General features: G+C 48.3%; 1 protein-coding gene across 2 annotated transcripts in view; it reads left to right on the top strand.

Annotated features, from left to right (window-relative positions):
* SEMA4C (semaphorin 4C) overlaps positions 1 to 14,103 on the top strand; it is a 62,474-nt gene extending 48,371 nt beyond the window's left edge. For both annotated transcript variants that reach the window (XM_081018160.1, XM_081018159.1), the window contains exons 4-15: positions 279 to 341; positions 2,638 to 2,736; positions 2,858 to 2,954; positions 3,273 to 3,389; positions 3,979 to 4,130; positions 4,640 to 4,815; positions 6,285 to 6,429; positions 7,870 to 8,065; positions 8,802 to 8,917; positions 9,560 to 9,717; positions 10,220 to 10,290; positions 11,776 to 14,103. In XM_081018160.1, coding sequence (XP_080874286.1) covers positions 279 to 341; positions 2,638 to 2,736; positions 2,858 to 2,954; positions 3,273 to 3,389; positions 3,979 to 4,130; positions 4,640 to 4,815; positions 6,285 to 6,429; positions 7,870 to 8,065; positions 8,802 to 8,917; positions 9,560 to 9,717; positions 10,220 to 10,290; positions 11,776 to 12,617 — 2,232 coding nt within the window. In that variant the 3' untranslated portion in view covers positions 12,618 to 14,103. The remainder of the gene's footprint in view (positions 1 to 278; positions 342 to 2,637; positions 2,737 to 2,857; positions 2,955 to 3,272; positions 3,390 to 3,978; positions 4,131 to 4,639; positions 4,816 to 6,284; positions 6,430 to 7,869; positions 8,066 to 8,801; positions 8,918 to 9,559; positions 9,718 to 10,219; positions 10,291 to 11,775) is intronic.
* Positions 14,104 to 14,423: the final 320 nt, after the last annotated feature.

Below are 14,423 nucleotides of genomic sequence, written 5' to 3'. Positions count from 1 at the left end.
CAAGCTGCCTTGTAGAAAGCCAGGCCTCCTGCCCACCTTTTCTCTAAACTAGAAAACTGCAAATGCTGCAGCCTTTACTCCTAGGGAAGTTGTTCCACCCCCTTGATTGTTTTGGTTGCTCTTTTCCAACTCTATAACACCCTTTTAAAATGCTTTTATCGTGCTGTTTGTGGCTGTGATTGTGTGACTTTCCTGTTTAGGCAACATAAACCACCCCAAACCCTTGTGATAGGGTGGGCTTCATAGGATGCTTAAGAATAATTTCTACTTCTTCGCAGATCCATTGGGAGGCTCCAGCAGAGAAGAAAGCAGAGTGTATTCAAAAGGGCAAAAGTAATCAGGTAAGACAGGACATGACCCTGGGGATCAGGGCCATAACTCAGCCTCCTCCAACCTGGTGCCCTGCAGCTGCTTTGTACTACAACTCCCATCAGCCCCAGGCAGGACAGCTGTCCTACATGCCACTCAAATCTGAGCCAGTTCACGTTTTCTTCACTGCAGACTTCTAGACAAGGAAACAGAGAGGTGTCTCCCAGTGCTTTTTCGGGGGTTGTTTTCAAGAGCTGTACTGAGGACAGCGTCTGAGACCTGCACCCCGTGGGGATCCTCTTGCCCAAGGATCTCCCACAAAAGGATGGGCCTTTGTCCCTACCGCCAAACGTCTCTTGGCAGCGGTGGGCAGGCAAGCGCAATATTGTCATGGCTTTGTCAGGCATCTGCAGTGAGGAACTTGCTGCTCTCCCCACCTGTTACGCCAGGAGAGTATTCAGAGAGGACTTGTCCCTAAAGGAGTTCATGGTAGAGGTGAGATTTGGATCGGGGCTTTCCTGATTCATAGCTCACTGTCCTGGCCATGGTGCCACACCATCTTGGTATCAGTGTGTGCATGAGCCCTTTCCCTGTCAGCCCCCAGGCACCCTGCAGAGAGTGTGGCTGCTTTATACTTCCCCTTTCCATTGCCCTGCCCCTGGGAACACTGGTCTGCTCTAGTCGGCTCAGCTTCTCGCCTTCCCTGCTAAGCAAGCAGACCAGGGCTCTCTGCGCATCAAATCTTCCCCTGCAGACTTCTCTGACAAACGTGAATCCTCACTGAGCTGGGCTGGCTTTGGACCAGACAGGTGTGCATCTGGCAGTCAGCCTTGCTTCCTTGCTGACTGGGCAACAGGAGAGAGGGAGACCGAGGCTGCATTCCCCTCCCTACCTAACCTGGGATGAAGCCCCACTGAATTCAGGGTGACCTGCATCTGAGTAGTCACAGTTAAGACCACAGCTTTAGCAGCCTCCCACCACTCTTTCTGTTGTCGCAGTTGATTATGGATCATTGTTGATGGAGCTTCAGTGTTGGGTCCCTTGGTAGGTTTTTAAATCTTTTTCTCAGTGATAAAATGTGGCCCCAATTAACCAGGCAGCTGAATTTCTAACTTTCAGTAAAAGAAGATTTTTTAAAAAATAAAAACTCTGGGTAACAGGCATCCTCCGTAGTAGAGAGGCGTTCCCTTTGGTGTGAGAGGGAAGCAGAGATGCCTTTTCCTAAGCAGGGTCTTCCTACTATATATGCACAGGCTCCATATTTAAAAAAGAACCACATCGCCACCCTCCCTGGGGATCCATTTGTGTGTGGATATGAAAACAAATGCTGATGTGATCCAGCTAATTAATCAGTTAATTAATTTCTTACGTGAAAAAAGGCAAGCAACGAGTGTCAAGAAAGTTACCATCTGAAGAAGTATCTGAAGTATCTGAAGAAGTATCTGTATCTGAAGAAGTGTGCTTGCACACGAAAGCTCATACCAAGAACTAACTTAGTTGGTCTTAAAGGTGCTACTGGAAGGAATTTTTTTTTATTTTGACTATGGCAGACCAACACGGCTACCTATCTGTAACTCTCCAGTTTGGGTTATCCTTTTCTGTTTTGTCCTGAAAGGGTTTTCATGGCCGCTCCTGAATTTGCTGGCTTATTAAGCCAGGATTTGATACCAGGTTGCTGTATCTGTGTGCTGAATCCTGCACATTATTTGCATATAATATACATAGATGCATGCTTTGGTTACATTTACAGTGGTACCTCTGGTTACGAACGCTTCAGGTTATGAGCTCTGCTAACTCAGAAGTAGCTGCTCCTGGTTGCAAACTTTGCCCCAGGATGTGAACGGAAATCACGCAGCGGGAGGCCCCATTAGCGAAAGTGCACCTCAGGATAAGAACGGTTTCAGCTCCGGAATGAATTAAGTTTGTAACTAGAGGTACCGCTGTATTGTGCTTTTAATTGGTGTCATGGGTACACTGTGGTGGTTTTTGTGAAGGAGCTCTAACCTCTGATTGCTAAGTTTGGCTTCTGAGGAGCCTTGAGGACTGGAAACGTGATTTTAAAGAACGGCAAGATTCTCCAGATGCAGACTTCTGTGTGTCAGCAATGCAACCACAAAATGAAAACAACCCACACCCTCTGGGTCAGGTCATTTGGCAGAGAATGAGACTCTAAATCTCAGGGTGGGTTTGAGCCCCACGATGAGCAAAAAATTCCTGCATTGTAGGGGGTTGGACTAGATGACCCTTGTGGTCCCTTCCAACTCTGCGATTCTATTCTGTGTTTGTGGCCTTTGGGGTCTCACTAAGGTCCTGCTTTGTCCTCCTCAGACTGACTGCTTCAACTACATCCGTTTCCTGCAGAGTTACAACAGTTCCCACATGTATGCCTGTGGTACTTATGCCTTCCAGCCCAAGTGCGCCTACATTGTGAGTATGGTGGGGAGCTTTTCTGTCCATGAATTGTGCTTGGACACGTGGGCGGAGTGTGCTGCATGGGGGCAACTGGCTCAGTCCCATCACACTCCTCTCTTTCTTGGGCTCCTTCCAGAATCTGGCCACCTTCTCCTTGGACAGGCTCTCCTTTGAGGACGGAAGGGGGAAGTGCCCCTACGACCCCGACAAGGGGCACACGGGCCTCATTGTGGGTAAGTGGCGCCCAGGGCTGCCTGCCTTCTTCAGCCTGAGGAGCAAAGTCCAAAGGGCAGGATGTCCCACTGGGAGGCGCTCTTTCGCAAAGCTCATTCAAATGGATTCTGCAGAAGGACTTTGGGGTGCAGTGGGGGGAAGAGCCAATTTCTGCAAAGCTTTTCTTGCCTGGTCGCCTGCAGGCAAGTTCTTGCTCTCCACGGGCAACCAGGCAAGTAACAGCTGGCCGGCCTGCTCCCTGCCTGCTGACCCTCAATGCAGCCTGGGCCTCAGGGCTCTTCAAGCCAGGTTAACCCCTTCTCTTCCACCCATTTTAGAGGAAGAGTTGTATTCGGCAACACTCTACAACTTTCTGGGCACGGAACCTGTGATCCTGCGCAACCTGGGCCCCCAGTATTCTGTCAAGACTGAGCACCTGCCCACATGGCTCAATGGTGAGATGCGATGGGAAGCAGGGGGGTGGTTCTCCAGTTGGGCTCTCTGTGCGCATGAGTGCGTCGTGGCTCCTCCTTACAAATGCATGTTTTCCACGGTGGGTTCCAGGCAGAGGCTCACAAGTGTGGCATATGCTGCTTGCCTTGGTTTACCTAGCTTGGAAAAACCAGCACCCTCTGCTTCTGTACTCTGAATGTGGAATCTCGTCTGCACATAGCTCAGTATTGTCTGTGCTAGGCATGGGGAGCCTAAAACCAACCGCTGCTAAACCCCGTGTGGTGTAGTGGGTAAAACATTGGACTGAGATCTGGGAGAACAGAGTTCAAGGCCCCACTCAGGTGTAAAACTCACTGAGTTACCTTGGGCCGGCCACTGTCACTCAGCCTAACCCTCCTCACAGGGCTGTTGTGAAGATTAAATGGGGAGAGGGGTCCTTGGATGAAAGGAGGGGTATAACTGTCATTGGAAGAAAGTAGGCCAGGATTATATCTGCGCATGTGTGTTTGGTGGGGGCTTAAAGGGGATCAGGAAGGATGTGTTTGGTTTCAGGACTGGCTGTTCATCTTGCTTCCTTTCCTCCTTTTGTAGAACCCCACTTTGTGGGCTCGGCCTTCGTCCGGGAGAGCAAAGGCAGCGACAGAGGGGATGACGACAAGGTCTATTTCTTCTTCAGCGAGCGGGCGGTGGAGTACGACTGTGACATAGACCAAGTTGTGGCCCGGGTAGCCAGAGTCTGCAAGGTAGGCGGCACTTCCAGAGGTGATGGAGAGTTATGGCAGGCTCTGCGTGGCCCAACCACCTCAGAAGACTCCAGCTGGGTCAGAGCCCAAGGCTTGTCTAGTCCAGCAGCCCAAATCAGAGTTACAGGAAGGATGTATTTTAAAAACCCTACAGAATTCTTTTATTGCAATGAAACGATTCTCTTATATACAGACACTCCAATAATAAGTCCTTAATAGGACTTATTCTGATGCAGTGTATTTCACCCTCTGGCCAACAACACAGAGGTCTTCATCATTGGCCTGATATAGCATCAAAGGAATGAAATGTGAGAAATCTAAAGAATAAAAAACTTTAACAAGTCAGCATTTCTAGAATAAAAAACAAACATGCACAAAACAGCAAGAAGCTGATTCTCATACTTTACCTTTGCCTCACTTCTTCCTCTCCAGCTCTTAAAATTTTGCCTGTAAGCTCCATGAGACAGGGACCTCTCCCCCCCCCTTAAATGTTAATTATCTCTGTGCAGGGGGACGTGGGTGGCGCCCGGACTTTGCAGAAGAGGTGGACGACGTTCCTGAAGGCACGGCTGTTGTGCTCTATTCCGGAGCAACAGCTGCATTTCAATCGGATCCAGGGAACGTACACTCTGAGTGGGGATCATTGGTCTGAAACCAGCTTTTTCGGAGTCTTCCAGGCACGCTGGTAAGGCAGCAAAGAACTGCTTTCAGATTTCTCCTGTGGGGCTGATGGCCCTCTGCTCTGCAAAGGCTGAGTGGGTGGGTGGCAGGGCTGCAGGAGTGTAAAAATGCCACAAGGTACAAGGGTGAGAACAGAATTCAGCTTCCTGAGAATCTCTGCTTTCACTTTTTTTTTAACAAGCAAGCATCTTGTCCTAAGGCCAGAAACCATATTTGTTAGGTGTTGATAGATGGACTATTGATACAACTGATTTATTTAAAAAAAACAACCCCTCTCCACCCCCCCTTTCTTTTTTCTTTTTTTTTCTTCTCCCCCTAATGCCTCAACAAATGAAACGGATTTGTAAAAATGTTACATGAAAAAAAAAAAATACGAGGCACTATACTTCTGTAAAACAAGAAAATCCTTAATAAAATATTTAAAAAACAACAACCCAGTTTTTGAAAATGACTTTCAGTGAAATTTCCTTAAAACAATATAAAAAGAAATCTATATATTAGAAATAAAACCATATCCTTTAAAGCATGTGGTCCATGCCTATAGAAATCTTGGGAATAGGAGGGGTGATCAGACAAGATTTCCAGGGGAGGCGGGTACAACTTCAGTGTGTTATAGGTCTCTTTTGGGCACACACTAATTTGCCCATAGTGAGCAGGACCTGTGCTAGTCACGCAACATGGGGAAAGAGCAGCATAAATTGCCTAAATTAATCTACATGATTTATGTTGGATTTTGTTCCTGGTGTCCCACCCCCCCAAAAAAAACTTCCTTCCAATGCCAAAAGGAAAGATGTGGGGTTGGGTAGGGTTAGAGAGGCTGTCATCCCATCCTGATAGTTGGATAACACAGTCAATGAAATGGGAATAATTGCAGGAGTCCTGTTCTTTCCCTCAGCCTGTCCTGATATAACAGCAATAAAAACTTCCCAACCTTGATATCTGAAAGGGGAGGTTGAAATAGTTGATCTTGAATTATTGTTCAATTTACTGGCTGCTGGTAGAATCTGTAAAGCAAAGGGGTGGGGGGTGGGGAATGGCACAAATTCTCCACAATCACCGACTGGTTAAGCAAAATATAGGACACTATATGGCTGATTTGCTTTTCTAACTTGTTTTTCTGGAAGCTATTCAAGAAAATAAATATGTTCTTTGAAAAATGGTCTTTGTTTATTTGGGGAATAACAAATTTCAAGATAAAAAGCAAGCCTAGTGTATGGTTGTTTTTCTATGTTGTCATATCAGTTTAGGATTTAATTATGGCAGTCATATGAAACATACATGTTTGTGGTTTTCATTAGAACATATTTTCTTTTATTTGTAAATATTTCTAGTTCAGTACCATTTTTTTGTTTGCAACTTCTTATGGGGTTTTTTTTGGGGGGGGGGAGTAACTATTTAAAATAAAATCTTCCCAATCTTGGTTGCTCTCTATCGCTAAACTTATTTCTGCCTCCTGCCCTTTCTTTCCTGCAGGGGCGATATGGATGTTTCTGCCGTCTGTCAATACCAGATTCAAGAGGTGCAGAAAGTGTTTGACGGTCCCTACAAGGAGTACAGCGAGGCAGCTCAGAAGTGGGTTCGGTACTCGGACCAAGTGCCCAGTCCTCGTCCTGGAGCAGTAAGTACTTCTGGGGAGGAGAGTGGGAATCCCAAGTGGCTTGCCTGCCCCCCGCCCCCCGAGAGATGGGGTGCCCAGCTGCTGCCCCTTCTGGTCTGTGAGGCCAGAAGTGTACCCTCCCAGTTTCCCCTTGGACAGATTGGCTCCTGAGATTGCTTCTCCAGATCCAGATTCTTCCAGAGTATCTTTACTTTTTATCACATGTGGTAGATACCGCATGCCACTACCCAGGGCAGGTGGCAGCAACACGAAAAATGTAGGCACACCTTTGGAAAATGTGGATGTGACGGAGCAACTCAGTGGAAATTTCCCTGGTCTTTTTTTTTTTTTTAATGATTTTTATTAAGGTTTCAATAAAAAGTTAGACAGAAAAACATAAAAAAGAAGTACACAAACACACAATACATAATCCAAAAAAAGAAGGAAAACTCAGAAAACAAAATACAAAAAAAAGAAACAGAGCAATTAAAAACAATATCACTTTTTCATTTCCGTTTTTGAATTTACTTATTTTCTGGACTTCCTCATACCTCCCTCTTTTGTATTCCAGTCCAAATTGTTTGTCCAGCAATTTCTTTTCCACTTTTTTAATCCCAATCTTTAATCTTAATATAATATAACACTTAAACTTCTTTAATCCTAATCTTTAATCGAAATTTCCCTGGTCTTACACGAAAGACTTGGCATGTCCCCAAGCTGATGTGAATCCTCACCCCAGCTGATACTGTGATTCCTGCATCACAGTGGGTCATACTAGATGACCCATGGGAGCCCTTCCACCTCAATGATTCTGGGATGATTCTGTGATAATGGGCTACAGTGCTTTGTGTCTCCAAGCCCAAGCATGATCGGGCTGACAGTTGAGAGTATAGGCAGCTGGGATAGCTCAGTTGGTAGAGCACGAGACTTTTAATCTCAGGGTCGTGGGTTCAAGCCCCACATTGGGCAAGAAACTCCTGCATTGCAGGGGGTTGGGCTAGATGACCCTCGTGGTCATTTCCAACTCTGCAATTCTATTATTATCTCTCTGGGTGTGTTTTCTCTGGCTGTATCTCTGTCATAAGTGTCTACTCATCTAGTGGAAGCTACATTTCCTGGCTTCAAATCCCTGCGTCTTTTCCCATGTGCACATTACTTTTCCCAGGTGCCTTCTTATTTAGCCATGAGGAAAGTGTGCTCTGCACACCCGGAGCAGCCAATATGGTGCTCTTCAGCTGCTGCTGAACTGCAGCTCCCCACCTGATTGTGCTGCTTGGGGCTGATAGGAGCTGGAAGGCAACTCCTTCTGTACGCCCTCAGAAGCACTCTTTTTCATGACTGCTTTGCATCCATCACGGCTGGGCCTTGTCAAATTAAAATCATTTTTGCAGAGCCAAGGCTTAATCTGTGTGAAAGCATTTTCAGCTCTGACCTAAGCCCTGCATCTTCCCTTCCTTCCAGTGCATCACCAACTCCCTGGAGCTGCCTGACAACACGCTCAACTTTGCAAAGAAGCACCCCTTGATGGATAAGGTGGTCCCTCCCCAAGGCAACCGGCCTTTGCTGGTCAAGAAGGAGGCCAACTTCACCCAGCTGGTGGTGGAACGGGTTCATGGCTTGGATGGCAAACCGTATGAATTGCTCTACATTGGCACAGGTATGGGATTCTAAGGCCCAGAGCACTCTTTGCATGCAGAAGGTACCAGTTTAACCTCTGGCGCATCAAACAAAAGGGTCTTGGTTAGTGAAGGATGGCAAAGCTTCTCTGCAGGAGGTCTTGGAGTGTTGCTGCCTGCCGGAGTAGACCAGGGATAGGGAACCTGTGGCCCTCAAGATGGTGGACTACCAACTCTCATCCCCCCCCCCCGCCAAGGACCTTATTGGCTGAGGCTGTTGGGAGTTGGAGTCCAGCCACATCTGGAAAACCACAGGCTCCCCATCCCTGGTGTACTTGCTTCACAAACTGAAACTCCACTGCCAGGCAGAAAAGATTGTGTCGGGGGTCTGGCTTTGTATGTCCAGTTGCAGCACCTCTGCGGATAGACTGAGTTAGCCCTGCAACCTTCTCCTGGGTTTGGGGGATGGAAATGCCACATGAGCCCCGCTCTTGAGTCAGATGAGAACAACATAATTTCAGTTTTGATGCTGGGGCGGTTCTTGGAAGGAGTGGCCTGAGGAAGGACTGTAGCTTAATGGTAGGCACCTGCTGACCGGCAGTGTCAGCTAGGTGGACCTAATGGCCAGACTCAAGGCAGCTTCCTAGGTTCCTATGATATGGTAACTGGCAGAAACAGTGGTCCCTAGGGCAGCTCTGTTCTGGAGGAGGGTGGCCCAAGGAGCGCCTTCCTGTGATGCTTCATTGCCATGACCTCCCTTTCTTGAATTTTCTGAAGATAATGGCTGGCTGCACAAGGCCGTGGTCTTGCCATCGGGTGTCCACCTGATCGAAGAGCTGCAGATCTTTGAGCATGCCCAGCCTGTCAAGAGCCTAGTGTTGTCCTTGCAGAAGGTAAGAAATGTCCCTGCATGGGCTGGGTTTGGAAACACGGGGGGCGTGACAGCAGGCAACAGTCCTTTCCTTGTGGAGTCACAAGGCATGTCCCCGATCGCACCCCATAAAGGGCAGTGCTGATGTGTAGGCCCACCCAAAAAGCCTTGCTCAAAACAGATTCTACAAATTAAGACCACTTGCTTTTGCTTTGGCTAATTCTACTTTCAGGATTCAGACATCAAAGGGTTAGCGAGTGGGGCTTTTTGATGAGGGATTGGTGGAATTGTAGTGTTTTGGAGGTGAGAGAACAGTGGGACATGCTGGTCAGGAGATGAGAGCAGTGCAGCCAACTGAGCACTACAGGATTGGGGTCAGCCACTGTGCACTTTGTGGTTTGCTAAGATTTCGTCAGAAACTGCCTGCATGGTTCTGTGCAACCATAAGGACTAGAAACCTGGACAAATGTATGTAAACTTAGATCCACAACATCCCACATTTGGCAGGAGATGTTTGTCCCTCTGCAGCAAGAGCATGCAATAGAGCAACCCAGGGAATGAGGCAGCGCTGACTTTTTCAGTGGTATCTGAAGATTAAGGTGGGAGCAAAGTGGTATGACTCTAGATGCTGCTCCAGTACTGATATTCTTCCCTCTCACCCCAGAGGGTGCTGTTTGTTGGCTCCAACTCCCAAGTTATCCAGCTTCCTGTGGCCGACTGCAGCAAGTATCACAGCTGTTCTGACTGCATCCTCGCTAAGGACCCGTACTGTGCCTGGACGTGGAATGGGAGTCGCTGTGTTCGCATAGATGCCTATGATGGGTAAGAGGCACATCAGTGCATCTTGGAAAGTGGCAAAAGAGGGAGTGAAAAGGAAGGGAAATGTGGAGAGTAGTTGTCTATTTGTGTACGCCCTGAGGCATCAACTCTCAGGAATCTTGTTCAGCTACTCTTCTGTGTCCAGACCTTTGCTGAATGCTCTTAAGTAGCTTCCCCACCTCCTTGTAACCGCCAGGCCTAGAAACCTCTGCACTTTCTGAGGGTCAGATCTCTGTGCCTGCACAAAAAGAACTTACAGGCATGCAGAATACACTCAACTCTGGTTTTATGGTCCTGTTGCCTTTTATTTAAATAATTTATATCCTGTTTTTCACACATGTCTTAAAGTGGCTTACAAAAAAATAAATAAAACAGACAACATACAAATTTTAAAACAAAGGTGACCACCAGCTTTTCCTTGGTATTGTGGTGCTGTTCCTTAGCTTTGTTCCCTCTGTCTTTGTGGCAAAACATCTTCTGATGAACTGGCTTTTGGCTCTTTCAGGACCTCGCTGCTGTTCCAGGATTTGGGAGTAGAGCCTGGGATTTGCAGCCCCCTGCGCACGTCAAAATCAGGTCAGTCCTCCTCTGCAATTTTCAGGCCGTGTTGTGTTGTGGTTACTCTGTGGACTCCTCGTATATATGCTTTGTGGGACTTGTGGTTTCAGCATTGTGGTCCTTCAGTCACAAAACAAGCTTAACTAGGGTGATTGTGTGTTTCAAATGCTCAGTTGCGACTCCAAAGCTAGCATCTTCATAGGAAATGCCACAAAATCGAGTTTTACTCATCCCTCATGCCAAGTGAAGGAAACACTCCAGCTTTCACCAGTAACTCTGGTGTCTCCACACCACACACCTCCTTTTTATCCACACAGCAACCCTGTGAGGTAGGTTGGGCTAAGCAAAAGCGGCAGGCCTAGGCTCACCCAGGGAGCTTCATAGCCAAGTGAGGAATTTGTCCCTGGGCCCTCCCTGGTGTGCTGTATCATGCAACCAACAGACACTCACAGGCTGCGCTGGATGGACTCTCACTGCAAGGAGATTTGGTTGCTTGTCTGAGGGCAGCCCTGGGACTTGTGGCTGGACCATGAAAAAGAGGGGGCATAATTGCCTCTTGATCAAAACTCACATGACATTGAGTCCTCCGTCCGCAAATCCTTCTAGAAATGGTGGTGGGAGCCTGTGGGCACATAATTTGAAGCACAAGAGAACAGAATTAGGCAAGAGGCTGCCTGATCAGAATGTCTATACTAGGTCACTTTCACACAATACATTTAAAGTGCTGTGATATCACATTTTTGCTAGATTAGTTCTATGTTTCTTTTTTGCTGCTGGAATTCGTTAAACGGGTTGGTTAGTGTTAATTTATTGCTTTGAATATAGCTCAAGTCAGTAGAGCATGAGACACTTAATCTCAGGGTCTTGAGTTCGAGCCCCACGTTGGGCAAAAAGGTTCCTGCATTGCCAGGGGTTAATTCCCCTCATGGTCCCTTCAGCTCTGCAGTTCTATGATTCTGTGACACTATACTGAGTAGGGCTGCCATTCACCCAGAATTTCCCAGACATAGCTGGGATTCGTCTGCCGGAAATAGCGTCTGGGCAGAATTACTGAAATTCAGCCAAAATGTCCGGGAAACCCCAGGCACAGAGCAACCCATGTTGGAAGTGTTGATGTTTTGGCAAATTTCATTTTAAAAAACCTCAAAAGCATTTTTTAAAAAGCTCAACAACTTTGCTATTTTTGCTTTTTGTAATAAAGCAACCCTAATATTGAGGTTTGTCAGGGATTATGTGTTTCTTTGGACAAACAGGTGGGATAGACATTTTTAAAATGTGTGCCACTCTTTTGGTTCCTGGGAGGGACTTACAGGATACAAATGCAATATACAAAGACTCTGCTGTTTTTTCATTTCTGCTTGTGGGATCCCAGGGTGCTTTTGCTTTGGAAGCAAGAAAATCCTGTGTTTCGTAGACTGCAAGGAGCCCTGTCTGTTGGCAGAAGAATAGCTAGGCGTGATGTCCTCCCCCGTCTCTTGTTCACCCTCTCCCTTCTCTCTGCAGGAACCAAAGTAATTCCCAAGAACATCACGGTGATGGTGGGCACAGACCTGGTCCTGCCTTGCCGCCCAACCTCCAACCTGGCCCAGGCTCGCTGGACCTTCAATGGGCAGGAGTTGTCTGAGGAGCGGGACTCGGTCCTGTACGATGCCCACCTCAAGGCGCTGATCATCTTGGGCACCAGCCTGAAGCACAGCGGGCTGTACAGGTGTGTCCAGCTGGAGGAACGCAATGAGCTGATGTCCGAGAGCTACGTGGTCACCGTGGTCTCTGGCCCGGCCATGTCTCTGGAAGCGCGAGCCCCTCTGGAGAACCTGGGCCTGGTGTGGATGGTTGTGATCGCTCTGGCCGCCGTGTGCTTGGTGCTTCTGTTGGTGGTGCTGTCCCTGCGGCGCAGGCTCAAGGAAGAGCTGGAGAAGGGCTCCAAGGCCATCGAGAGCACCTTGGTCTACCCCATTGAGCTGCCCAAGGAGGCGAAGAGCCCCACCTTCATTCCCAGCACCACCTCGGACTCGGACGAGAAGCTGTGGGACCCAGCCAGCTACTACTACTCTGACGGGTCCCTGAAGATCGTCCCCGGCCATGCCGTGTGCCAGAACGGAGGCACCACACCCTCTCCCACCACCAACGGCATCCCCGGGCAGCCCCTGCAGTCTCCCCCACTCCACTCGCCCAACCGCATCAACCTGGGCAACATCCGCGGCTCTTCCTCCAACGGCTACATCCGCCTCAACCTGGGCGCGGAGGAGCGGCCAGACTACAGCGACCTGGCTGAGGAGCTGCGCCGGAAGCTCAAGCAGAGGCAAGCGCTGCCTGACTCCAACCCCGAGGAGTCGTCCGTATGAGCAGCGCCGTGGACTGGGCCTGTGTATTATTACTCAACTACCTCATAAACTAGGCTGGGATCACTGCCCCTGGCTGCTTCTACTTCTTTTTTTAAGAAAAGAAAATCCTATTTAAATACTTCCTTCAGACACTTTGGCCCCCAGTTTTTATACACTGCCAAGCCCCCATTACAGGCTGCTCCTGCCTCATTCAGTGTTTTCAGCCGTGCTTCCTTCTGAGAAATCCCCAGGACTTTGTGGGAGGTGTGTTCAACTCTTCCTTTGCCTTGGATGGTGAGCCTGAACCTCACTGGAGACTTAACCATTGGACTGGCAGACCCAGTAATTGAGGCCTGCCCACCCCCACCCCGAAACGACTCTGTGGCTGATGGCAGTGTGGACAGCAAAAGGCAGGGCAGAGTCTCGTTCCCAGTACACAGCTGCCGTTGGGTCCATGCTGTTCTGTTTGCCACTTTGCTGTGCTGACCAGGAAACAACTGGCCAAATGCAATAGTTGGGCTAGGGTAGCTGAGAGTCTGTGCCCCCCACCCATGCCTCTGAAGGAAACACTGAGGATTAACATGAAGATGCATAAATCCCCCCCCCCCCCCAGGGAGTAATGCCACAAAGGGGGCCTGCATGTGTGGGGCTGGGCCTCTTCAAGCTTAGATGTCTTGGTGAGAGCGAATAGGGGTTGGGAAGGTGGCGCAGGAAAGAATTGAGTTCTGGGGAAGACTTGCAATAACTGAGCTGGAGACTGCTTTGCCTGGAAAAGACCCACCTTTTGTCAAGGGTGGCACCACCAGGGAAGGTGCGCAGAATCTGGGTCTGCCCAAGGGATTGTGGTGAGGTCAAGGCAGAAAGTTTTGAGTGGCAATCTCCTGTCCTGCTAAAGCCTTTCAGTCTTCTGTTCAATTCAGCGGGGCTTGTGCAGGAGCTCTCCCCAGTAAATCACACCCTTCCCAGTCTGATTGGTGCCCTCCCCAGATCTGCCACCTGTGGTGACCACCTTTACTTACCCCGTGGTAAGACTTGCTTCTGGAGGGAGAGAGAACCCGTGTGTGTGTGTGTGTGTGAGAGAGAGAGAGAGAGAGAGAGAGAGAGAGATGCCTCTTCCTTCAAAGCAATTGACTGCTGTGACTAAACTGAGCTTCCTCCCTTCTTTTTTGGGGAATGAGGAGCATGCAGTGTAGATACCCCCATCCCCCTGGCTGTATCCCTGCCTGGTAACCAAGCCCTCAACACAGCCAGACCCTTCCCCTAATCCTGCATGCCTCACACCACTGCCAGCAGCTGACTTCACCCCCTCCTCTCTTTTTACCCTTTTTTAATCCAAGAAAAACCCCATGTAAATAATAAGAGGGGCCTCTTGATAACAAGGGTCTCTTGCTCGCCCTGCCCACCTCCCCCAGGCAATTCGTGTAATTTATTTGTTACTGAAATATATTTATTTGATGTAAATATCTGGATATTTTTATATTAATAATAAAATGGAGAATAAGAATAACATGATGAGTACTGTGTTCATTGGGCGTGGGGGGTTTCTCTTCCATTGCAGAACATGCCTTCTCAGGAGGAGAGTGTGCATTATATGTTATTAATAATAATTGACGGCAGTAATAATATTGTTAAAACCTCATTGGGTGTACACTGCATTTTACAGAACAGAAGAGGTCCTTGTCCCAAGCAGACTGCAGTCTAAATCTAGATGGGAGAAGGAGGGAGAGAGCAGGAAATTGGGAGAAAAAAAGGTGAATGTGGTGTGTATCCAGGACCAGCCCTACTCAAGAGTAGACCTATAGACATGAAATGGCATGGCTAACTTAT

This window comes from Podarcis pityusensis, assembly GCF_964106645.2.
Source record: "Podarcis pityusensis genome assembly, chromosome: 8".
In the NCBI taxonomy this organism is placed as follows: Eukaryota; Metazoa; Chordata; class Lepidosauria; order Squamata; family Lacertidae; genus Podarcis; species Podarcis pityusensis.
The sequence above is the reverse complement of the archived record's forward strand: the minus strand, read 5'-3'. Positions and strand labels throughout refer to the sequence as shown.